Source organism: Camelus bactrianus, chromosome 13 (genome assembly GCF_048773025.1).
Source record: "Camelus bactrianus isolate YW-2024 breed Bactrian camel chromosome 13, ASM4877302v1, whole genome shotgun sequence".
Lineage (NCBI taxonomy): Eukaryota > Metazoa > Chordata > Mammalia > Artiodactyla > Camelidae > Camelus > Camelus bactrianus.
The window spans coordinates 18220469-18248164 of record NC_133551.1 but is presented as its reverse complement, the minus strand read 5'-3'; the positions used below and the strand labels follow the sequence as shown (position 1 = coordinate 18248164).

The window sequence follows — 27696 nt, the reverse complement described above, 5'->3', positions numbered from 1 at the left end:
GGGGTGTGTTGCTTTAGTCTGAGAAGTTATGCAGTGTATTTTCAAGATGATGTATTTTATGTGAAGAGAACTTAAGCAGAGAATTAGAAAAAAAAGTGTAACATTCTAACACTACCTGAGTCCTAAAGTACTACAAAAGCAGTTTAATTTTAACAGTTGAACCAAGAAAATCAGATACTAATGTTCAAATGTCAAATTAACTTTAATGGAGCCAGGAGGAGCACCTGGGAACGTGTTCTTTTCACATCTATTTGCTTGAATAATCACGCTTATGCTATATTGCTTTGATGTCGATTTTTGAAGAAATGTGAATACCTTCCTGCTCCTTCTATTTTCCAGGACACTCTGTAGTTACTGATTCTAAAGGAGAATAAATAAACCCACTTATTTGAAGTAAGATAAAATGGGAGAAGTATTTGAGCAATAAATTTCATAAGATGAGATTTCTTACGTCCTGGCAACTTACTGGAACCTTTCTTTCTCCTCATGTTGTACCACACTTTGATTCTGGATCCCCTTCCTGCAGGCATCAGCCATTCCGCTTCATTACTTTGTCCATTTTTGACACTCTACCTGAGTTCCCGTAATTATTACACTTTCTTTCTTTCTTAGTGTTAACTACTTTCTTTACTTAGCAGCTTAGGCAAGACAAGTTTTCTTTTTTTTTTTTAAAAACTAAGGTACATGGTATTTTAAAATCAGAATCGTAACTGTAATAATAACACACTACAAATACTGAAAGAAAAAGTCTCCAGTTGCTAATTTTTTACATGCATAAGTGTTTTGGGTTGTTACGAAGTTTTTCCTCTGTCTTCAGATGAAACTATTTCTTCATTGCTCATCCCCATGAAAACATCCCTATGTTTGTGAAGGATTTTTAAAGAACCTTGATGCTTTTTTTCCCCTGGAATTACTTGTTGACAGATTGTAGTTTCCTAGAGACTACTATGGTATATATATATATATTTTAACGGATGTTTTACCAAACTCTCTGACCTGCTCTTCCAAATTTACAATTTTACTGCCTGGTGTTTTAATTTTAATTTGAAAATGGGGAAATTGCTAATGTCACTGAAAGTGAAAATTTTATTGAATGCTTTCTGAGTAAACAGAGCTAAATACTATGTATACATGCTTTCATGTAATACTCAGAAACTCTAACAGTCCATGCTATTATCTTTATTACTAATTAACTGACCAGCTCTAGCGAAACATTCATTGTGTGTGACCCAATATTGAGTTTAAGTAAATAAAAGAGAAAAGAATTGAATACATACACTGAATCCTGGAAGTTGTAATGCTGATGAAGATCATTTTTATTTCAATGTGAACTGATAGAATTTAAAAATATATTGATAATTTTACTTTTATACCATTTTAGTAGTTGACGTGAGTAGAAAGAACCTCAAAACTGAGTGATCTAAAGGAGTGTTCCAGCATATATAGCAAAATGAAATAAAGGAATACTTTCTAAAAGGAATTAGAATTATATTAGAAAATAAATGTTTTTAATTAAATCTAGTTAAGGAAATCAAAATAATTAATAGAAAACAATGGATGCAGTGTATGGAATCAGAGACAGAGTTGCCCATTTATTTCAGGATTTTATAATGGTTATTATTCTAAAAATGACCAATATACAAAAATAGAAGTAAGGAAAAGAAAGTTATGTAAGACATTTTGATCTGGCAATACCTATTTGGCACTGCTTTTACTATTTTTTATATATAATATTTGGTTTATAAATATTAAATAATGTTTTAATATAAATATTTATTACATATGTGTATATATATCTTTTAAACCAAGTAGTTGATCTTTATTTTCAGAAGAACTTAAAAAATGATGTTTAACTTTAAGATATTAATGATTACTGGTTCACAAACAGGTCTTCTGATAGTAAGTCAGTAAATTAGTAAAAACTTTCTATAAACACAGTTGCTAAGACCTGCCGAGGCACCTTGGTCCCATTTCTTATCTAAAGCTTGATACAAATATACTGCTGCTTACTTGTTAATTACTGTCTTCAGTGAGAAAAGGAAAGGCCTTGAATTCAGCGTTTGTATGGTCGCATGGCCCTGTTCAGTCAAGCTCAATGCATGTTACATGATTGCCTGAGAGGAACAGAAAAGCTACTTTCTCAGTCTCTGAGCAGAATGCATGATAAGGCTTCGTGTCAAAAGGGGCAAGACGGGGATCACAGCAATTATGGCAGAGGCAAAGTAGTTTCCTTGACGACCAGATTGAGGATTCATTGTGATTTATTATTTACTACTTCAAAACCTCATTCTGTGATTTAATTAAGCATTGGGGTTTCCATAAATTCTGTTTTTCCCAAATTTGAATACCCTGTTATTGTTAAAATGTGCACTGAAACAATCCCAAACTGATGTTACTTGAAAACAGAGACAAATTAGACTCACCCTGTAGCTTTGTGAATATCTAGGCAGATCACTTCGATAACAGTTAACTGAAACTAAGTGGATCTTACGTTGGGTGACGTTGTTAATCAGCACTTACTAAAAACTTGATAGTAATGATGCCCCTGGGGAATCTTCAATGGAACATGTTTGCAACAAGTGAATTGTACCTTTTTTGTTGAAAGCAGTTTTGAATAGTTTGTACATGATTTGTATTTCTTGTATCATTTTAGATGTAAAATACACATGTTATTTCTTTGCAATTACCTAAATAATTACACACCTTTTATATTGCCCAAATTATAGTCTTTTAAATTTATTAGTAATCAGGTAATTCTTTACCAGAAAGCAAAAGTTCAACCTCTTAGAGCAAGTTAACCACCAGATAATTTTGTATTTCCTCTGTTGTCTCTTCCCAAATACACCTCAGATGTTTATTACCTTTTCAGATGAAGCTCTAAATTAACTAATTATTCTGCATTATTAATAATCAATTTAATAAGCTTTTAAAATGTATTTTTTATTTAAACAACAAACCCTGCCAAATAAAAATAATTTTAAACCTTTATTGAATTCCTATTCAGAATGAAATATTTGCATGTACTCTTTTTAATTAAAAAAGCATCTGCTTAGCTCGTTTACATTCTTTCTGTCAGAATTTCTGCCTGAGGATTCTATATATAATTAATGTAAGAAAAACAAGACAGTAATCCCTTGGTGGAAAGCTGGTAATGGATTAAAAGACCATAGCTCTGAAATTGCAGGAATGTGACACACTTTCTCAGAAAGATGCACTTAGTCCTGAAGTGTAGGGATACGGAAAAGTGCCCCCTAGTGTCATTAGATAGACGCTCTGAGTATATATTGTACGTGTAGTAGGGATTATTATAGGTAAACTTATAACTGATAGTAAATATGATTTGAGGAGGACCACCCCTTTCTCCAGAACAGAGCTTTGAGTGTCCATTGGAAGCTTTAGATTTCTTATTGAGCCAGTTGACAGAATACAAGATGCATATCGAGAACATGTGGAACAGTTGACTAGGCGGTGTGACCAGTGTCTGAGAACAGTGTCTAACGTTAGTTCAGGAACCTCTGGGAGTTCGTGGAGCCATCCTGGTCGGGTTCCTTATTTTTTTTATTTAAGGATTTGGGCTAGATTGGTGTTTGTAAAATTGTAAAGTACCACCCGTTAACAATTTGAGAAGACAGTATTTCGTGGGCTATGATCAGCACTTCAGATAAGTAGAATAGCAAATGGAGGGCACTGTTTTAATAAGGATACTTTTTCATGAAATCTGTGTTAATTATACATGGACATAGTAAGTATATTATTTTGATACAGAGTATCATGCCTATGGGTATAGTTGTGTGTGTGTGTGTGTGTAAAGAAATACTGGATGGGTAATCCTGAGTATCTCTCCCAGTTCCAACATCTGCAAATGAAATTTTAAATGTTTTGATTTTTCTTGGATTGCATTTTTTAAGAAAATAAAACTTATCATTTGCAAATACTTCCAGGAATAAAAAGATAAATAAGGAAGATGCAAGAATTGATACTGTAAGAGAAATAGGATCCATATGAATTGTAATTATTCCTAATTACTATGTGTGATAATTTAGGCCTACTGAAAAAGCAGTGAGAGCATAGGGAACAAGTAATTAGTTCTGACTGTCAAGTTCAGAAGACACCCTATGACGTTAGAACGTATCCTTGGAAGATGAGGCTGATTTCATTCATTTGCAGGAGAGAACTGAGAGATGAATCCGGACACTTTGGGTGTGGCTGGAAAGTCGAGAGGCCCTGCATGCCGCACCGGGGCTTTTGGAGTTTATCATGAAGACTGGGAGAGCTGTCAAACCTATTAAACCTGCTAGAAGTAGATTGCCTTATAGAAGAATAAAGGTAGCAGAGTGGTTGTTGAAGGAAGTAGACAATGACTCAAAGCATGGAGATGATGATTTATAAGAGAATTTCAGAACAGCCATTCATGAGATGATGAGGGTCAGGGCTATAAACATTGAATAAGAAAGTCCTCTTTTGATAAACAGTAGAATAAAAATTAGTTAGTCTTTATGCACACACTAGTTGAGTTTCATTGAATTTCTCAGTACATTGAGTTTTATTCTAATATTTTAGAAATACTGAGCAGTTTTTGATACCTTTGCAAAATACACAAGTTATTTTGTGAAATGTGAGATGTTATGACTCAAATGAAGCCAGCTTTGTTGATTAAACAAAAGCTGTAGTAAGAAGAAACATTTTATTGGAAACTTGCAGCTATGTATTCCATATATTGTAGGTCGTTTAAAAAATAAAAGTTCTTAACAATTAAAAAATAGTTATAGGTTAAAAAATGACCTTGATGTGGTCACTTCACTCCTGAACAGATCCTTACCTGTTTCAGTTTGTGTATTCTTGATATTGGGAGATTTTATTTTATTTTATTTTTAATGTATTGCACTTCTATTTAATTCATTTGGTGGGGAGAGTTAACTAGGTTTACTTATTTGTTTAGTTTTAGAGAAGGTACTGGGCACTGAACCCAGACCTTGTGTATGCTAAGCATGCCCTCTGCTACTTGATCTAAACCCTGCCCTGGATATTGGAAGTTTTAAAAACGTTGCCTTTCCTAAGGAACCTTCCTTGACACCCCCTGTCAAGATAATTTTCTGTCTTTTGTGAAGTCATTCACCTCTCTCTCACTTTATGAGGTCCTCTGTTCCAAGATTTTAAGACTGTACTGCTTAAAAGAATAGGAACTGAAAAATTCACTGTAGTATATATACTGTGTCCTGCTTATTAGCACATGGTGACCACTCAGTAAATGTTTCAGTGTTGTATGAATGACCAAAAAGAACTCTGAAATACACAACAAAAGTAGGAAAATTAATAGAAAATTAAGTTTAAAAGATTAAAAGTGGAGTTGTCTTAAGGATTTAAAATATGATCTGAGAGCATTTGGACACAGGAGAGGTTGCTCCTGGCATGCTAACATATATTTATTAAGTTTCCACTTTATTAGGTCCTGTAATTATGGCTGTGAACAGGATTGAAACTGTCTGTACTCTTATGCAGACTTTCTTTTCCATCTTTAGTCAGAAAGCCCATGAATTCAAATTACAGCCTGATGATTGCTGTTAAGATGATACGAAGAAATTCCTTATTATACTTGGAAGTTAATGGGGTTGGGTTGCTTATTAAAGATAGTTATATAATTTCTGCTACTGAGGTTATTGTCATTGGATTTTTGACATTGTGGTATCCCCAATTTTGCAGATCATACAGCATTTAATACATATCGAGTCTGAAAAAGTGAATGATAAGAGTAGAAATAATGGGTAGCATCTGATTATTCTAGTTCAGGTAAAATTGTTAGTAAAATAGGAGACTGAGATAGAGGAGTCTAAGAAAGGGGACAACCCCTTCATAAAAATAAGAACCGTTGCTCTCCAGCTCCAGAAAGCGCACTCCACTGGGCTCTGTATGGCTTAGGGAAACCATCTGGGGCTCTCTGTGTAGAACGATCTCGTTCTTTCTGATTTCCAGAGGGCACATCCGTATAGACTTACAATATATACATATTACAAAGTAACATGTGGGCAAGCATATTTCCTCAGACATAATGAAAGTGAATTTTATTAAGAGGATTAATTTATTCAACAAACTGACTTTGTGCTGGACCTGAAAGCAAAGGTGACCAAGGCAATAGACTGGGATATAGAACCTTTTAGTCTGTTTCCTTTGAATCCTGCAGAGGTTTCATAGTCTTTGATCATTTGGTTTGGGTAATAGAAAAATGTTGACGTCTGTATGCTCAGAAAAAATTGTAATAATGTTGCATGCAATGAAGTTTTCATCATTAAAATATTTGTTACTAACCTTTGGATGACTTTGAAATTTTGCCTATAAGATTTCCAAATAAAATTTCTACTTGTGTTAATACACAGAAAAGTTACTGAGTGAGCAAGCTATATATTCAAACATAATTTACAAAATAATTTTAATGTAATCTATTGAAAATCTATGAAAAATTTATTAGTGTGTCCCTTTAACTTGAATTTGATTGGTTTATTTTAAATGCCTAGGAAATGTTTTGGTTGACTTTACTAGGATTGCATTGATGCCCATGGCAACATGGGCTAAAAGGGTGTTGATGTGAAGTGGCCTCGAAGCTCAAAAAATAACTACTGATAGAATTTGACCGGGTACCATAGTATAGTGAGAGGAGCATTCACGCCAGTCTCCAGATTCCTTTTGTAGTAACGTGACCTTGGATAAATACCCAGAGCCTCCGTTTTCTGAGCTGTAAAATTAATATCATACATGCATTAAGTGCTTACTATAATCAGGCGCTATGCTGGATGCTTGGGATAAAAACAAGAGTAAATATCCATTCTTGCCTTCAAGAAACTTTTTGGTATTAAAAGGAGAAATACATACGTAGATATGTTTTAAGCCATGTGATGGTGTAGAGAGTGTCCATGGATGTATTGTCAGAATTATGACACAGTTTAGGGGGTGAGGTGAGATAGCCTAAGTTTGGGGTAAGAGAAAACCCATTAGAGGAGGTTTTCCCTGTTTCTGATCTTTAAAAAGGATGAGTAAGAATTCACCAAATAGCCAGGATTCTGTGGATTCAGCCAAGTCACAGTGCTAATTAAGTGAGATAATATATACTGTGTCCAGAACATTCTAAGTCCTTGCAAGTCATGGTCCCTTTTCCTGACCTATCTTCTAGTGTAGTATTCACACAACACACACACTCCCACACACACACACACACACACACACACACACAGTTGGCAAATGAACTTTGCGCCCTCAAAGAGGGTATAGGGCAGACAGATGAGAGCAGCACGGACTAGCTTATTTCTCATTACCTATAATTATAATCTCATAATCTGCAAATTATCTGTGTATAATGAGTTATACAATTTTATCTGGCTTATAATTTGCTAATTAAGCTGCTTCCTTAGTTACTGGAGATGGAACCCAGAGCTATGACCAGGCGTCAAATGCACCACTTTTTAAGAAAAGTTATGTTGGCAAAGTTGAGTTCTTACACTTGTGAAGCACTCTTTAGAATACTTTACATGTAGTGACATTTAATCCTCACAAAACTCTGTGAGGCATAAGAGCTATTGTCATTCCAGTTTTACAGGTGGGGAAACTGAAGTACAGAGTTCTACTTCGGAGCAACGTCACTCAGCTAGTAAAGAGAAAAGCTGGGTTCAAATCTAGATGTTCTGTGCTGGACAGTGTACATCTGCAAAATAGCATATGGTTAAGAAGTGCCTAGAAATAAGCCTTCTTGTCCCAGAAAAATAAGGCTTTCAAGGTAATATGTGCAGCCAGCAACTAGGTTTTAAAGCACACAGGAAGCAAGCCAATTAGCCAGTCTATCAGATGTGAGTGAACACTTTTCTACAAGTGACTGTGGTTGAAAAGCCTGCAGAATATTGTTGCAGAGCAGACACTGGAAATCTGAAGTCTGCATCACCAGGGAGGTAGAGAGAGCATCTCACTGAAGGGTGGGGGCGGCTCTTTGTCTCTGCATTCTTCGGGCATCCTGGGTGTGCTGGCTCTACTGTTTGCCTTTTCAGTAAGACTCAGTGTCCAAGAGCGGTGCGTGGGGGGGTACCACGATAACCAGTGACCCCTCCTTTAATGCTTTTCTCCTTTGGTGATAAATTATTTTTCTTTGAAAAACCTAACTTTTGTTAGTGTGATTTGGGGAGTCTGTGCACATAATTCGTCTCAGTGCTAAAGTATCATCTTGTCTCTGAATCAGGACTGGTTTTGCTAGTTTCATGATAGTTTCACGCTGAATACTCTGCTAGGGAAGGCTTTAAAAGAAGGAAGCTCCTGCCCCCTTAAATGAGAGGGAGGCCCAGAAGCTGAGCTACAGGAGCGAATTCCAAGTGGGGAGAGTGGGATGAAGAAAGTTAGAAAGTGGGAGTGTACATGCCAGATTTTAGATCGTGAGTAAATTATTTGACTCGATTTCATAGTGTAAACAGATTAACATTTTAACAAATTACACGAAAAAATAAATTATTGGAATTTTCTGCATAGTTTCTTGATGTCACAGGTATCATCTGTTTCTTTCTTTAATAGAATTAATGCATTCCACAAGAGTGGATCACTCATTCACCTTTCAGCGTGTGAGGTTAACACAATAGCAAAGTGGCAGCCACGGGATGTTGCCATGGGAAGAAGCCTGGATTGAGTCCGGGTACATCTGGAACAAACAGCAAGGTCATTATGAGTTGGACAAGGTGGGGAGTCGGAGAACCCCACGTAATCTTTGGGAGACAGGCCCTTGCTTTAGCAAAATACTTCCTTCCTTATTGAGTCAGTGTGTCTGGGCACAGACCACCCAAGGGAAATGAGGGAATTATGATGTAAGGAGAAAGGATATATGCAGTCTTCAGAAAAACCACCGGGGATTTCCATGTCCTCAGTAGCTCAGAACAAGAAGGGTCAAGGAAGCACTTCCGTTCTCAGAGTAAGAGATGGCATGTGTTCTTGTCATTCCCATGGAAGGAATGAGGTTTTCATCATCCTCCTGGGCTGTGTGCCTTTTTGTTCAGTTGCTCACTTTAAGCCAAGTTCTACTTCTTGGTACCTCAGGCTTGGTGGCCAGTTTTCATCACCTCCCAGATTGCAGAGCCCAGTTGGTTTTGATGTCACTGTTAGGTAAAAAGGGTTTCCACTTCCTGGGTTTCTTTTTTCTCCCTATATATTCATATTCATATGCTTTTCCATAACCTTCTGGGAACACATTCCCAAATCACTAAATATTATTTATAATTATTATTACTTATTTATAATGTTTATTAGGGTTGCATTCTGTTCTGTTCTATTTTTTTAAAATATTGTTTTATCACTGTACCTTTACCATTTTGATCCTTTAGTTTAACTCAACCTTTCCATTATTATGAATTTCTTTTTATCCAAATCTTTGTCAAATTTTGGGTTCTATTCAGAACATATTCTTACAAAAGGAATTTGGTAAGGCTCTTTTCAGAAACATTGTATCAATTTAAAGTCTCAGAAGTAAATGAGGCTGTGTGTTTTACAATACCCAAATAAATCTTTGGTAATTCGATAGAAAATTTCACCAAATTTTAATTTTTTTGCCTCCTTTTTGTTCTTAGCAATTAAATTGAGCATTGTATATGTTTATTTGCTACTTATTCATTTTCCTGATTTTTTCTCTTCACCTACTTTGAAATTGATATATTTTGCAAACACTTCTTATATAAAGTATTTAACCTTTGTGGCATTTAGACAGTTTATCTTGGAAGATGTAATTTTCTAAAACATGCACGTGGTCATTATAAATCAGATTCACCTAAACTAACTCATTTTCTGATAAGAAGCACTTGCTTGTTTTTGAGACTCTATCAAGCCTTTGTTTTTGAGTTTTTTTTTTTAATAGTAAGGGAGCTTTTTTAATCTGGTGACATTCAGCTTCATAAGGGTGAAATTTAAAGTATCTGAGATTTTAAAGGGAAATAAACACGTAAGTACCAGGAAAGGGGCTTTATTGTGGTACACTGAGGCGTAGCAGCACTGGCTCAAACAGGTGGGTTCCCGAGAGCCCCTTTTCCTGCAGTTCCTAAAAATCCGTTAGAATGTCTGAGTCCAGAAGTTGGCACTGCTCTGTTGCCTCTGTGCTGTTGGTACTGTAGGGAGCAAGGGTGAACGAGGACAGTGGGCTGTGTGTGTGTGAGGGCAGAGTCTGTGCAGTTGGATCTGCTACCATGCTGTTTCTTAGTTCCCTTGATGTTCAGCTTGGCAGTTAAATACGAGAGAGGATATAATTTTAACCTTGCAGAAAAGTAGTAGTATTTCTTTTTTTAAGACAGCATTTTAACTGTAAAATGTCAGATTAAATTTATCTCCTCCCACCCCCGCCTCCCTCCCTGAGTGCTCTGGTGACACAGATTTGAAAATAGTTTGATTGTGTTCTTTAAAACCTCATCTTTTCATTAAGAACTGGACAAACTTCAGCACCACAATGCAAAATAATAACATCAAAACCACCCATGAAATCAAAGTCTATTGTCATTTAAGGAGTTACACCATTTGGGGAAGTGGTTTCTGTTTTCACTTACAGTATTACAATTAGTAAAGTTCTTTTTTAAGTCCTCTCTTTGTCAGGGAGGACTTTTACCACTGAGTGGGCTTTCTGTAGTTTATGGAAGTGATGGAGTCGCCTCCACCTTGAAAATTGTTAGTTTCTGTGGCTTATTCCAGAATAGTCTGGTGAAGAAATTAGAATGTGCTGAGGACACAAACACAAATGGATGAATGAGCAATAAATGTGTTTAGGTGAGAATACCAAAGATGCTAATGAGAGATTAATTTAGAAATGCTATTTTGCATTGAGTGGTGGTTTTGATTATTTTGAGTTTGCATTATGAAGTGAAATTCACAAAATGGGCAGGGGTGTAGCTCAGTGGTAGAGTGCATACTTAGTATGCACGAGGTCCTGGGTTCCATTCCCAGTACCTCTGTTAAATGAAAAAAATAATAAATAAATAAATAAATAAATAAATAAATAAATAAATAAATAAACCTAATTACCTCCCCCCTAAAAAATAAACAAACAAGCAAAGAAACAAAACAAAATGAGCTCACTACTGCATTTGGTGTATTTTTGCAGTTTTTAATTGGTCCAAGAGCATTGAGAAAAGTAACAGCATGGGGTTGGGGGGAGGGTAGCTCAGTGGTAAAGTATGTGCCTAGCATGTGCAAGGTCTTGGGTTCAATCCCCAGTACCTCTATTAAAATAAATAAGTAAATAAGTAAACCTAATTACCTCTCCCACAAAAATAAAACCAAAAAAACCATTGAAGAAAAAGTAACAGCATACAATTGTCCACTGTTCACTGGAGTAACTTTTTGGTTTATGTTTTGATACACTGTATATATAGTAGTTCCAATGGCTCTGTGTATCTTTTAGAAATTTATGTTTACACCTGCTCATGAGGTGAAAATAGTCTTCATTTATAAAGAATGTTATATGTTAGTAGTGACAGTCTAGATTTGGGGTTTAAAAAATTCATGTATGTAGCCTAATTGAAAATAAAATTTTAAACATTGGGGGAAAGAAAAGAAATTAAGTAAGTCAACTTTGACCTCATGAGGGGTTTTGTTTGTTTGTTTGTTTTTGTTTATTTTTTATAGAAATGCAAAAGTAAGTCAAAATAAGATTTTTTCCCCCTAGAACCCTGTTGGAAAATGCCTTCACACCTGTAGCAGAAAAGCCTTTCTGTCATCTTCCATAGTATTAATGTGTTCAGTTAAATAAATACATATTTAAAAAGCCCTAACTTCCCAAAATTCTTTGAGGTTTTAGGGGAAGAGTGCCTTTTATGGCATATTGGCAGAAAGACATTAAATTTCTCCCTTCTTCATTGGGAAAAGGTTAAATGCCTGACACATTTTAAATGATCGAAGTGTTAGTGTGGGTAACAATTTGTGAAAGTTGGGATAAGAGTTGAGACTGGTTTCAGGCTGTGTTAATCTTTCCTACCTGAAGTGAGAAATAAATACCTCTTGGAATGTACGTGGAGTTACACGGCTTTCCCTTCTGGGACACTTGTTGGGAGTCAGCAGTAGCTGAATGTGATCACCTTTGGATTCCTGTTTGGGACTGAGAGGAATGAGTGGGTGGTTTCAGTGCAGTTTCTATGTAGTTAACTCAAATCAGTTTTAGAATTGGTATTAATTGGCCCCCTTATAGATGCCTTTCATGAGGAAGCCAGTTGTTACACCGGTAACTTCTTCATACCTGGAGAGTTTATTATTGTCAAATAAAACTTAATTGACCTAGAAGTCTTATACTAATATACATTGTTGTCCCCCTTGTGATTCAATGTAAATGTCCATTTAAAAATACGGAATTATGGTTAATAGTTTTTTGTGAGTTTTGGGGTTTTTTTTTAAACTGTTGCTTATGTTTAAGTATAACAAGATATTAACAGAAAGACTTAGAATCCAAATTCTGACTCTCTGATCTGGGAGACCAGCCTGGGGAAGACGTTAAATGAGGTCTGCACCCCTAAGTAGTTGTATTCTTCAGACTCATACAGTGGCAGGAAGGGAATAGGCCCCTTTAGCCAGGATGGCTTGGGGTGAGCCACTGGTTAAAGGAACAAGACTTATATTTTTGCATTTTTGCTTTAACTGCTTTTAAGAAAATATATTCTAAGGTTATGTAGGGTGAGGGGAACTAACGGAATTTCTGGCATCAAGAAGGGTAATACAAGTAATATAACAGAATTGTTAGATTATATTAAGTAATCAGTGTGGAAGTAGAAATGAATTGTTGTACCAGAAGAGAGAATTAAATTATGGTTTTCTTACTTTATGATTATTCTCTAGTTTTTTTTGTCAGTGAATAATGTATGCAGAATTAGTTATGAATTTTAATTTGATACTATAATGTGAGTGACTTCAGAAATAGAATTTTTGATAGTAACTTCTTAATGTTAAACTGGTTATAAAAAAGTCGTAAGTGCAAAGAATGTTTCTTGTTTCCCTGATGGAAGGAAAAAGGAACCGGTAAAGTTGCTGTTCTGATTTTTGTGGTACTTTTACGTGACCAATGACCACAACTCCTGGATGATTTTGACTCTGGCAGGTGGTCAGTCATTTAAGGGTGCATTTCATAGTTGAGTCCCACTGATTTGGAGACTTGGGTGAAGATGTCATCTTTGTTACATTTATACGTATAGGTATACATATGTGTGTGTGTATTTTTATCCCCTGACAGCTGAATGTTTAAATAAAACATTTTCTGATAATGTATATAGCTTGAACTTCAACACTAAAAATTTTAAAACTAACATATAGAAGGATATGGTTGTGAAGTGTGTGTGTTTCCCCCTCTATAAAATAATCTTCATTTTATGTTCTTGGGTATATTTCACATCTTTTTGTACAAAGACTAAAAATATAAAATAAATCATAAAATAAAATTAAGTAAAAGGTGAATGCTGACTATGTGACTTAGTTACTGTGCTGTAACTAAGAATACAAAAATAAATAGGCTTCACTTCTTTCTGTTCAGCAGATCGGTTTAGTAGGAAAGGAATGTAAGTAAAGAACACGTTGCCTGCTCTGATAGAGGAGCTCGTAATCATTCGTTCACTCATTGCATTCATATATCTATTTGTTTGATGTATCTTTATTCTGTGCCCCCTGTGAAGAGACCGCTGTGAGGTGACTCTTTATTAGGTTTGGCGTTATAATGGTGAACCAGGTCAATACGTACCTTTCCTCAAGAATTCACTCCCCATAGAAGTTACCCAGACACAGTGATTGTCTTTTTTTTTTAACTGGTACATCCTAAGTGTCTGGAAGAGTGCTAGGCACGAAGTAGGTGCTCATAAATATTTACTGGGAGAAAGAAAATAGATAACCCAAACCTGGGCTCCGGTTCTTCTTTCGTCGTTGTTAAGGTGGCCTTCAACTGGGTTTTGGGAGGAGTTGTTGCCTAAGAGGAGAATGAGTAGAACGTCCTGTGCAGAGGGCGTGGTTAAACGTAGGCACTGGGTAGCAAGGCTTAGTATTGAGGCTGTGTTGAGGCTTAATACAAAATGCACCAATATTTTTGAAAAGTACATTGATACGAAAGTATTGTCTTTGTGAACTTTTGGGAAGTCATAGCTGTATGCTGAGACTGTGAAAAGTGTCTCTTCCTGTGGCATATATTATTTTTAATAGACATGCTTACCAGGAGTTTGTTTTTAAGAGTTTAGCATTAAACTGGTAGTATTTTATAACTTTTAAGTGGCTATATTTTAATGGCACTTGTGAATTATTAATCAGTAGTGGATAGTTTACTGGTTTTTAAGTGAAAGAGATGATTTTCTTTCTAATAAGGAATTTAATCTCAAAATGTTTTAAAGGACTTACAATGCATACTTGCTCCTTAACACTTGAGAGGTTTTTTCAGGAGTAGCAGTATTTGAACCTAAGCGCTTATGGCCTTTTAACAGTATACACTTACCTTTTGAGTGTCCAGAATTTTGTTACTCTTAACGAATAACAAAAATAAAGTTCCCCCCTTGTTGTTTTTATAATTATATGTAATTATGTATTAATTTTAGTGTGTATTTATTTATTAGGTATTCCAGTGTAAAACTTACTATTTTGTATATAAATTGATTTTACTTGAAACTATAAACATTTTTCTCTAAAAATTTTGTTTGAAGTGCTTCATAATTTAAAATGTATCCAAAAAGAAAAAAAAAAACAGTTTGTAAACCAAAATGACACAAGAAGTTCAGGCATATCACTCAGGTATGTTGAGTTGATTTTGTAGTTACAGGATCTTAAGGTGTTTGAACCCTTTCTTATGCAAAAACTTCGTATTTTTGTAGGGATTTGATTTGCATTTCATGATAACCAAGTTTACTTGCACACAAATTGCTACGTTTTCAAACCCAGTGTGCCAATGCTGGAAACTGACATTGCATTCTATTATTTTCTTTATTCTTGGCATGGAAACAAATTCAAAGGTGAAAATAGGTTTTTGTTTGTTTGTTTTTTATTGTCTACATGTCATTGTTTAGGCTTCTCACATAAACTGACAGGTTAAAAAAATTTTATGTTAATGAACACACAAAAAATAGGTATTTTAGGGTTTGATTGATGAAGTTATTTCACAGAGTAATAGAGTAACCAAAACAGTAGAGTGACATTCCACAGACTTACCATGGAATGAGCTTTTAGCATACTGCATTTTAGTATACAAACGAAAGCTTATTATATATCCTTGATTTTTAAAAATTGTTGAAAACCCTCATGAATATGCAGAGATCAATGAAAAAAGTTGAACTTTTAGTGAAATAATTTATCTTCTAGTTTTACTTTCAACATTCTCTTTTCATCTAAATTAAAATGAAATGAAAATACATTTTCTGGAAGCTTCTAAGCTAGAGTTCAACCTGGTTGAAATCATGCCCCCTTCTCATTAAGTATTTTTCTCATTTCCGTTTTGGGAAGAAATCATTAACATATATAAACAGGAATAAATCAGAGATTTCACATGCCGGCACTGGTAACAGACCGTGGCCTGAGTTAATGTTTCCACAGAGCTCGAAGTCACAGCCTCAGTCCCATAGAGTTCCTGATAATCCAGAGGCACGGTGCTTGCTGGGAGCCTGGGTGACATCAGCAGTGGCATCCATGACAGGGTTTAGTTCAAAGTCATTAAGGAAAACAGTACCAGAGAAGTTTAAGTTTTTATAATACAACTTAACAAGAAGACGTTTATAGGAGTGCATGACTGTACAGAGATGTACGAAAAGCAGACTGAATGGAGACAATGTTAGAAAAGCAAAATGTTCTTAATCAAGAGCTTAAAGTCTATCACAAGTATAAACTTATAGCAGTGTACTATTTATTGCCAGAGTAGCATATTTTCTTGCAAAAAAAGGTCATAAATGATGCAAAATCCAATGATAGAATTCCAATTCCGGTTTTACAAATTCCTAGTCATAGCAGTCCGTCTGTTTCATTAGGAGCTATCCCTTGCATGTGAATGACTTTAGTCCTGAGTCACTGCACCTGTTGCCGAGAGGTATTTATTCCGGTCACCAGCCTAAAGCACAGAGAGTTACTGCTTGACATTTTATACCTTGGTGGGGGGAATGACTCTTTTCAAAATCATTTGTTCAGAGTGGAGAAGATGGAGCAAAACAGTTCGTTTTACTCTGAGCACTGCTATTTGGCAGTGTTCACATTTGCACAGCACAAAGCTGCAGTATTGATTTTTCGCTCACGGGGCCTCCCACAAGTTTTCTCTTCGATTGTCAGGGTCGCAAGATGGATTGGATTACGCTTTGCTTGTTGGGATGCTTTTTTTTTCTTTGTTGAAAGAGAAATAGATTGAAAATACAGCTTAGAATAAATGTCATAGTAATAATGTGATTATAAAGGGCTTTAATTTGGGCATGTCTTTATGTTGATTATGTTGACTGAGCAGTTTCATTGACCACTTGACCATCAGACAACTGTTTCCTTGCCCTTCTTCCTCTAGGTCTAGAAGGACCCAGTACACCCTAACTACGCCTTCTACATCAGGGGTTGCCGAACCTACTGCTAATTGTCTATCATTTGGAGAAGTATTAAAGTAACATTTGAGGACATGAACTTGGGAGCTAAATTACTGGGTTTCAAACCTTGATTTCATTCTTGTTGTGTGTGTAAAACAATTTTTCTGTGCTTTAGTTTCCTCCTTTGTAAAATGGTGATAATAATTACTATCTCATATGATTGTTTTGAGGATTTATAGTCAGTAAATATTTGTAAAGTCTTTAGAGGGACTTAGGATGATGACAGGGTGAAGAAATGGCAAATCCTCTTCCAATCAAACAAGTATAAAACTGAACGGAATTGCAACAACCACCATTTTAAGGCTCTGGAAATTAACCAGAGCCAGATAAGACATCGGGTAGTACATCTTTATGAAAAGGTGACGGAACTTCTGGTGCGCACAGTGGGAGTTCAAAGACTTCTAGCCTGGAGCTACTCCCGCCCCCACCCTGCGCTCCTTGGCTTTATCGTTGTGATTAGTTCCATCAGAGCATGGCTGGCTCTGAAAATCCTGTGACCGTGCTGCCTTGGAGAGAGGGCTTGATTTACAGCAGAGGGTGGAAACCCACGCCCAGCAGTGTTGTCAATAAACATAGTAAACACTGTGGAAAACAGATGGAGGGAAACCCTAGCTCTTCTTCCAGGTGAGGAGACTGAGGAAGCCTTGGAAATGAAAGAGCCAAGAGTTCTCTGCGTTCTTGACTGAATGGGAAGCTCCACCTATAGCAGAGGAGACGTGAGGGGACATGGCAGAAAGTAAATAACCAAGGCTGACTTCAAAATGACCTAAACTTCAAACCCTCTCCCTAACACACAGTCAGGTCAATCAGCAGAGGGTGGAGACCTTACTTCGGGTTCCTGGGTTCCTGGTTTTTGTGCAAAGTCTCCTCTCAATTATTGGCAGATCACTAAGCTATGGAGAGACAGGCATGGTCTAGGAAACCAGACTAGAAAATAAAAATGAGAATTAAAATAACAACAACAGTATCAACAATGAGCAGACACACAGTAGTTGCACACTACGGGGGAGACAGATTCTGCAGATTAAATTCAGTCAGGATGCTGAAAAGGAAATGTACAGCAGCAACAATTCTCAGGGGGAAAGGGATCTAGAGTTGCTAGCAGTATATTTAAAACGTCTAGTTTTCAACAACAAAAAAAATTTAGAAGATAATGCAGACACAGGGAAGTTGACCCATTCTAAGGAGAAGCATTCAATGGAAGCTGTCTCTGATGTGGACCCAGATATTATTAGATTTATCAGATAAACATTTCAAAGTGGCTACTATGAATATGTTCAAAGACTAAAGTAAAACTCTAGTAGAGAATAAAGAGGAAATAAGATGATGACTGAACATATGAAATCTAAATAGAGAAAACCTATTTTTAAAAGGCTTTGGGGAAATTCTTGGCACATATTAGTTATTTTATCAGTGTGTTGCAACTAAGTAAGTTTTCCTCACCAAATACAGATATCCTACCTTCATTTGAACATGGAGACTTCGATTCAGTAGGTCTGGATTAGGGCTTGAATATCTGTCTTTTAAAAAATGCCTACCAGATGACTGATGCAAAGTCGTATTTGGGAATCAGTCATATATTCCTGGCAAGTGATTTTTTTTTAAAGTCCTGAAAAATACTCAATTTAAACCGTTAAGAATGAATTCATGTATAAAGGAAGAAAGTGCAATTAAGAAATAGTGGTCAATACTTGTGATGATTTCTTCCTGTGACTCAGTATAGTAGTCATTAATGTGATATAAATAAAGGTCTAAATAATTCTTTTTAGTAAGTTTTGTTCTATCTTTTCATAAATTGTACTTAGTGAAAAATACTGAATTTTAAAATTAATATTAATTGCGATAGTTTTATTTAAGTAGTTTTATCTATTTAACTTTCCAGACTTTTTTAAAATACCATTATTGGTGGAAGAGTTTGAAGTCCCATACCCCTTGAAGTTTTCAGGGAAATAGGAAGAAATGATCAAAGAAAGCATAACAGTTTACATTTTTCTTAATATGTTTTTTTTTTTAATTTCATAATTGACCCATGTTTATTCTGCTTTTGATTAAAATAGTTAATCTGGAAAGATGTCTGCTTGTGATTTGTGTGAACTGTGCCTAATGCATTCACGTCATGTACTTTTGAGAATTTTCTTGGCAGTACCACACAGTCTACATTGTTATGCCAGAGCACATCCATGCTAACATCCTCATATATGTTTATATTTTAAAGAAATAGGTCAACTAACTTATTAATTTTTGATCACTTGAAAATGTTAGAATAGCATGTGTACCCAAATAGAAAGAGCTTACCTATTTGGGATAATAGATTGATGAAATTTGATTGGATTTTGAAATGACTTTAATTCTTCAGAAAAAGAAGTGAAAACCCAAAGAAGTAAAGTGACTTAGCCAGGTTCACAAGGCTGAGCCAGACACCCGTCCTGTAACGTTCAATACTCTTCATACGTTTGTACTTGCACAGTGTAGATTTTGCCCTTGTGTTTATGGCACACACCGTACAGTTTTATCTATATGTTGTGGGAACCTTTTACATAATTGTTTTCTGTCAGATTTACTAACATATTTTGGTTAATTTCAGATTGTAGGAAAAATTATAGACTAAATCTTGGTTGTATTATTAACATGGTGGTGGGAGCAGTCGCAGAGTCCCGTTCTGTTCATGGCCATTAATCAGAGCCTGGGCTCTGGACTGTGAGCACCCTGCATGGGTTTGTATCCAACTCAGAGTAATCCTTGAGATCCTGAATTCCCTACTGCTTGATGCCTTAGTTTCATACTCTGTAAATTGGTATTACAGTAACTACTCCATTATTTTTTGTTGATGATGTTAGTGAGCATAAAAAGAGGTGATCTATATTGAAGAATTTAGCACAGTACCAAACATAGTAATTGCTGTGTGAATGTTAACTATTATAATATTTACTTTTATTTATCTCTTCATATTAATTTTTATGGAGGTATATATATATATTTTTCCAATTGGAAACAGGTCTTAAATAAAGGAAAGTTCATAAACATATAACCCATTTATCTTTGTGAGAAACACAAATGAACCCCCGTAGTAACTAGAAAATAATAAATTGACAGAATTTCAATTTTTTTTCTTTTGTAAGGATGTAACATAATTTTCATTGATTATAAGTAGTGTATCTGTTTTTGAATAGTTAATGTTTTTGTTTTCACTACCAAAGGAAATAGGTATTATAGAGGAAAACACATTGTAATTTATATTGTTTTAAAGAAATACTAGCTATTCAATTTAGCAATTTGGTTCAACAACACTTACTGAAGTTATGTTTCATGTATCAGTCTAGGTATTGGAATTATAACTAAGACCTCTGTCATCACAGTCCAGCAGGGAAGATATAAAAAATGAATATACGTAGTACCATGCACTTCTAAAATTTTATACATAAATAAACATAGTATAAAGTTCAATGGAAACAGAGGTGAGAGAGCAACAATTTAGAAAAGAGAACACTTATGATTTAAGACAATAAACATTATAAATATTTATAACAATAAAGTGATATTCACCATTAAGGACTCATTCAGTTCTGTGCAGAAAGCATAAGCACCATGATCTCTTTTCTCCAGAAGATTCTATGTTAAAAACCTACTACATTAGTAAAGTGTGCTGATCTGTTTCTTTTTCTGTTACCTTTTTGGATGACTAAGGCTTTAAAAACCCCTTCTCTGATACATCAAAATAGCAAGACTATCAACTGTGCAGCTTCTCAGCTATCTCTCAGAAGCAGAGGAAAGTTCACTTAGAACCATAACTATAATCTTGCAAACTATCAACAACAACAGAAATTAACAGGCTCAGTTTAAAGACCAGTGCTTCATAATCTAATCTACATTTTTGACAAATACTACAAGTTGTGAGTTATGACTCCAAGACAGTCTTAGAATAACATGTTCTAATATTCGTGATATTATCTAACAATATGATTTATAAGGATTTATAATTGCAAATCATCTCTGCCTTTAGAATTTCCTGTGCTCCAAAATTTTAATTTATGTTGTCACTTGTTTGAATTTTCACACAGCTTTTTGCCACAGAAATAAGTGTCAGCTTCTGAGGCCCTAAAAAGAAAATTCAATTAAAACAATTGTAATACTAGTTTATGGTGAATTATTTGGATAAGCAGTACAACATGAGGAAGTGGAAGAAGGCAATATGTGTAGTAGTTTATTTATGAACTTGGGGAAAGGTTGAAAGTTTGGCCCTTTTACCGTCTTCCTTCTTCATGGATAGTGCACCTCTCCACATACTGCTAGTGATCTCAAAAGACTAACATTAATTCTTAGTGAAAACCTACCAAGGTTTAGGTGTGCCTCAATCCCCTGAAGATTTCTGTGCACTAAATTGTGTCCTTTTCTTCTCTGTCTTCATCCCAATTGTGTTTTCAGTTTTCTCACTAGAATTGAGAGTTCAGACAAGTCTGAGAATTGCCGATTTCCTAAATCGTATCAAGGTGAACCGACTAACCCTTTTGGAGGATTATTTACCTCTTAGAGGACGCATGCTTATCTAGGTGACTTTTCATTTCGTTGAATTTGTGAGAGACATTGTGCAGCAGTTGAAGAGAACAGGTCTTGGCACTGGACTGGCCTGGACACAACCTAGCTCTTCAGCGTGGAAGTTTGTACCTTGGAACACTTTCCTTCTGAATGTCAGGGTTTTTTTGGTTTGTTTTCTTTTTGGTTTTGGGGGGTATTTGTTTGTTTGTTTGTTTTTTGCTTTTCTGTGAAAGGGATATGAGGGACAACTCGTGTGATGCAAGGTAACTGGAACGGTAGCGATAAGAAGTACTGTAATTAGTGCTAGCCTTTTAAGAACAGGAACGCTACAGATGGCAGCAAGTGTGAGAACTAAACTAAAACATCGAGTACGTTTTTGGCATAATAGGCAGCACGCAGAGGTCTGCTTCCCCACACCTGGTTTTTCTTGACTGTTCTTGGCTTTCTCTTCTTCTACCCTTTGTTCTTCGCTCTGTTACCACTTTGTGGGACCTCTGGTTGAAAACTGTGGTTAAAGCTTAGAATTCTAGTATTTTATTCCATTTGGGAATCTTTTCTGTGGCACTCATGAACAATGGTCATCTACATGCTGTCTAATACACCACACGTAAATTCATAAAGCACTTTTAATTGAGCACTTTTCTGTACATTATGGTATTTTAGAGTCACACAGCTAGGAAGAGTAAATCGAAGATGTTTCTCTGTTTTGTAGTTGACAGAACCGAATCTTAGATTTTGCCCTTTTTGGGGGTCTCGGCTTGTGGGCTAGATTCAAGCAGTGCTGGCTCCTTGGAAGGCCTGTTTGCTGAATCCTTTCACTTATGTCAGTTTTAAATAGCTACAAATTGAAATAAGTTATTGTGCCTTAAGTGTGATGCTGTCATGGTACCATAGTTATTTGGGGGGGAAATGCTAAGACAAACGTGGTTTTAAGATAATGCTACTAACAGCAATTCATACACCTACATTAAATGAGGACATAAGGCCAGTGTCCTATGTAGCAGAGCTTTGATTTCATTTCATAAATGAAAACTATTTCTTTATTAGTTGTTATATTCAATATTTGTAAAACGTGTCATTATTTATAAATCCATTGATTAAATGTGTCATTTTTCTTAGGATTTACTCAAGAAGAGTCACTTAGTTTCTGATTGTGACTAGTTTATACAGTAAATATTTTATTAGGGTAATTTTAAATTGTCTCAGAAATGTGAATAATCCAGCTAAAAATAATGTCAAAAATCTAATAATAAATTAAAGAATTATTTAATAAGTAAATGAATGGATGACTTGATAAACATGCTTTGTGTGGTATCTCTTGGATATGGACATGAATCGTATTACTAGAAAATGCCTTATTAAAATAATGTACTTCATAAGTGAGTTAATTTTAATTTTCTTTTTCTTTTCTTTTTTCTTTTTTTCTTTAAAGGTTTCAGCAGAGCAGCTTTACCATTTGGGTTAGTCAGGCGAGAATTATCCTGTGAAGGTTACTCTATAGACCTGCGGTGTCCAGGCAGTGATGTCATCATGATTGAGAGTGCTAACTATGGTCGGACGGACGACAAGATTTGTGATGCTGACCCATTTCAGATGGAGAATACAGACTGCTACCTCCCAGATGCCTTCAAAATTATGACTCAAAGGTAAATACTCATGTGTCAATATCTCATTCTAGCTACTACATCCAAATTAGTAAAAGTATTATAATTGTTCCAAACTGGGTACAGTCCACATCTCAGCCTGTTTATTAAACTGAGTTGGATTTTTACCTGCTAATGTTGTTTTCTACTTTGTAATTTTTCAACATTTAAATTTCTGTATCATTTTTATATAGATTGACATATCAGAAGGACTATGTAATACACATCGTTTTTTAATGTATCATAAAATACCTTCTATTTCAGGTGTAATCTTGTTTTTTAGGGCTTCAAAAATTTTAAATATTTTATATTACCAAGAATGTTCAAGTGTCTCGGTCTCTGGCACTAATTGCTCTTAATTTTTAAAAATTAAAAGTTTATTTTTTATAGCAAAAATAAGCAAAACATACACAAAATTATGACTGTTACATAGTTTCAAATAGCTGTAAGAAAAATAGACAGTATTTTTACAGCTGAATTATTACTGAATAATTGCTGAATGTATAGAATACTTGTTTATTTTTAAATTTAAATACATTTCAGTATTTACAAAGTTATTTTCCCCAAATGCTTAATAATTTGGCAAATTTTTCCATTTGTAGTCATCAAAAAATGTGTTCTTTAATAATGTAGAAAAACGAGATAGTTTTTTTCTTTAATGTAGGAGATTTGTCTTTGGAAAGATCTAATATAAGCACTAGAAATTTTCTGTTAAATTTTAAACTGCCTGTTTTCTACATATAATGATGGAGACATGTGCAGAAATTTCAGTATCATTAAAATATTTTTATATTATATTCTAAGGGTTTGTCCATTCCCGTCCCGCCCTGTCATCCCTTCAGCAGTTGAGAGTCATGTAAATAAATACACTTGTAATTCTTGACTGTGGTGGTGATAAAAGTATGAATACTTGTTATTCATTCTCCATTTTTAATTTCCTGCTCATTTTAAAGTGTGAAACCAAGGCTGTATTAGTAACTGATTCTACTTATCTTTTAAGAGCACCAAATGGCTCATCCTAAAAAGTGAGAAATGAAACTCTTTCCTGAAATATGTATTTTAATACTATATAAAATAATCACCATTTTAGCACTCTTTGAAGATAATTATAGTGGGGTAACTTTAAAAAAAATAGTTTTAACACTTTGAATTCATTAAAGCAAAAAAAGAAACCTTTACTACCATTCTGAAGTATTTGATGAAAAAGTAAATTAGAATTTTGCTTACAATACTGGTTCTTGGTAGCACTGGGTACAGTCTAGTTAAAGTGATGAGCTAACCTGTACCTGAGATCGTCTTCTGGTGTTGTTTATAACTGTCCCTTTGTTCATTTCTTCACCCTAAGAACTTGCCACTTCTTATCAAGGTCATTTGCTGCCTTAGATTATGTTTTATTATTGTCCTTAGGTTTTTCAGCACTCTGGCCAAGAGATCTGAAAGTAATAAAGTATGTAAATATTTGCTATTAAAAAAAATTAAATGTTAGGTTAGTCTGCGTAAGTAGGTCCAGTGTTTCAGAGTCTGGACTGATACTATCAGATGTCCATCAGTGTACCTCTGTCCATACAAAAGAGGTTCTAAGAGCAGTATGTGCTGTTCTCAAGAAGATGGTAAGAATGCATGCCTCAGTTTTTCCCTACAGTAGGAAAGGTGCGTATGCGTGTGCATGTGTGTGTGTGCATGCATGTGTGCGTGTGTGTGTGTTTATTTGTATTGAAATTGCCCAAGGAAAGTAAAATAGTACCTAGACTTAGGGAACTAGCCTGGCTTTTTTCAAAGCTTTTAACCAAAGTTTTTAGCCCATTTGTGGATACCAACTGGCTAAAGCCTCCTAGCACAGCTGCAGCTGGTTTCTTATTAAATAATTTCAGTTTATTTCTGGTTGTTAAACTACCTATATAAGCCCCTTTGTTTATTTGGGAAACAGGGTGGAATATAAATAAATAGTTCAGCAAGCAGCTGTTTACACAGATCTGGCACTTAGAAGAGTAGTAAGAAAAGAACATATAGATGAAGCAAACATAAACAGAAAGTTGGCAGTGTCAGGGGAGGAGATGATGCTACCCATGGAGGCTATGCAGTTTGAGCGTGAACACCTGTGTTTAAGGGGCAGAGGTAAAGTTGCCGTCGGGGAAACCAGAACAAGAACAGGAGGGTAATGTCTCATAAGCCAGCAATAAAGTGTAAAAAGATGTGTTTTTTTTTCTTGTTGATGTTGAAGATTTTTATTCTATTTAGCTCAAATAAAAGAACACATTAGGATTTTTCAGGAGAAGAGTTTCAGTACAGAAATCAAGAAAATAGCATTTGGTCTTGCAAAGACCAGAAGAATCAGATACTATGCTAGTCACAGGGAACCAGGCAAGGAATAAATACATGATCTAGATTTGTGAAGTAGGGGTGCAATTCAGAGATTTTTTTTTTTACCTAAGGGGGAAAAACTCTAGTTTCTAGAACATGAGAACAATTAAATTACATTAAGCTAGTAAGTAAGAGGCAAAACCTATTTCAGATCCTAGATCTTTTCTGCCAAGGTTGAGATGATGGAAGTAACCTCAAATAGTAGGAACCAGATTAACTTATTCCCGTCCTAAACCCCATCTGGGGAGAAATAAGTAACTCGGATGCTACTAACTCATCATCTCTGCGATGTACTAAGGTTATTTTCTGTTGGATGATAGATTTCCACTAATTGTTTCAACTCTTGGCTGAGTTGTTTTAAGACAACTAACTGGCATTGTAAGTACCTCTCTTTGGCCCAGGATTGGGAGGTTACTAGTACAGACTCTTGAATCTTAGTACAATAATAAATAACCATTAAAGCTCTAATTGGTATATCTAATTGGACACGTAGTTTGCATGTCACTTACTGATGGGCATTTAAACCAAAGCACTCATTGTAGGAGGGAAAGGCTACTGGCAGTAATAAACATGAACCATATTAAACATTCACATTTAGTGTGCAAGAAAGACTAATCAATGATAAAATGGTTGAGACGATAAGTCATCTAAATATCCCTTATGACCCTGCTTGTCAAATGTAGAAGAGACAATGCCACATCAAAGATTGTGCCCTACAGGGTCCTCTGTTTCTCTTTTCAAAATGGAAATTAGTAAAATGATTCTGCTGGATAATGAAGGCTGAGCGTACAAGTGTGAGTTGCCAGTTTTTGCTGGTACTTCGGTTAATATGTAGGTTTTACCTCTTATATTATGTTGGTCAAGGAAGCTAGAACCATTTTCCCTAAGGACTCTACATTCTTGATCTTCAGGATTTCCTCAGGATTACTCAGTGAAATTACGAGGCTTAAACAATACCTTAAGAGTTGAATTTTATTTTATTTTTGGACAGATACCGGGCAGCTGAGAGGTAGGGAAGTTAGTTTTCATAAGTGAAATACCTCATTTCAACTCTGTCAATTTTGGAGTTTTTATCTTTAGAAGTTGTTTTTATTTTTGAGACTACAGTGGAGACGTGAATAAATAAAGTGAATGTGAATATCCGTTTGATATATACATTTTAATATTATAATAATCTTGTTGTAGCCTTAGTTATTTATTCCAGCTTTCTCACTTGAGAGATGAGTGTTACAACTGAGAGGACCGTAGTATTTCCATAGTACATATATTGTCATATACCTTGTAGTTTCTTACTCTCTAAGAATATTCTCCTGCACGCTGAAATGTTGGTTTCTATTTAAAAAGTAATTTGTTTAAATTGTAATTAATTGTAATTAAATTGTAATTAATTTGTTTAAACAAATTGACAGAAACCAAATTTAATTCAGCATTCCATTACTAAAATGTACTGGACAATCAAATGATAAATAACTGAATGAAAGTACATTAAATCCGCTTACGTAAGGCTACTTTCAGATATCCACTTGAGTAGTTTGTTTTGTACCTGTGAGTCCTTTTCAGTGTCTATCTGCTTTTTCATGTCATGCTACTAGTGTCAGTGTATAAATACAGCTTACAAGCATCCTTTTAAAAAGCGTTATACTTTGAACAAATAAAAATAGATGTTGAATCAGTTTCAAATCAAGACATAGCCACTATTTTTCCTTTTGTGGCTTTTTCTTGTATCCTCCCTGCCGCCCACCCAAACTCATAGGCAAATGCTGCTGAAATGTAATATAATGCATATTTTCTACCAGTATAGAAAAAGTGAAAAATTATGAATCATGAGTTCACTTAAGTATCTGTAATTACTTTTCCTATGCAGTACAACTACATATTGGCATGTTTATTACCAGGAAATAAACACGTATTCATTGAATCTTTGGAATAATTCTACTTTCTGAAAATATGCTATTTATTATTTTATACATTTTGTTATGTCATAAATAATAAACTATAATTTTGAGTAAAGTGGAGAATTTTCCAGTCTTATTATTCTTTTTACTTTACTGATATTTCTAATTAAGTGGGGGAAAAAAGCTGCCTATATTTTATGTGGTAGAGAATGTATCTGTACCCATTGGTTTACTCTAAATCCATATTTTATTTTCTTACTAGCAGTTCAGCAGCTTGACTTTGCCACATGAAAAGCAGGATAGCAATTGTGAGTCAGTATCATTCATAATATACTCGATAGACTAATTTTCTTAAATGAAGAAGGAAAAAGATTTGACATCAAATTATTTAAGAATAGCTTAAGCTGTCATTTATTATGGCCTTATTAATTTTCCCATATATTATATAGTGAGATTGCATACCTAGACCATATTAGCAATAACAAAAAACACCAACATTCATATTCTACTCTGTATATTACTGAAGGAAGATTATTGTGGGTAATTGGACTTGATAGCACTTTGCTAGTATTTATCTGTCTTACAGATTTTTTAAAGACTTATCTGTTTACTAAAGTATTTTCTTTAAATATCTTATAGCAACTTATTTACAGTTTCTAGTGCTATTTGCTATTTCACAACTAGGATTAGAGCTAATATCTC

At 35.0% G+C, this 27696-nt stretch overlaps 1 protein-coding gene across 16 annotated transcripts in view; it reads left to right on the top strand.

Moving 5' to 3' along the window:
* ADGRL2 (adhesion G protein-coupled receptor L2) overlaps positions 1 to 27696 on the top strand; it is a 252611-nt gene that overhangs the window by 152914 nt on the left and 72001 nt on the right. For all 16 annotated transcript variants that reach the window (XM_074376152.1, XM_074376154.1, XM_074376155.1 and 13 more), the window contains one exon: positions 22528 to 22741. In XM_074376152.1, the coding sequence (XP_074232253.1) occupies positions 22528 to 22741 (214 nt within the window). The remainder of the gene's footprint in view (positions 1 to 22527; positions 22742 to 27696) is intronic.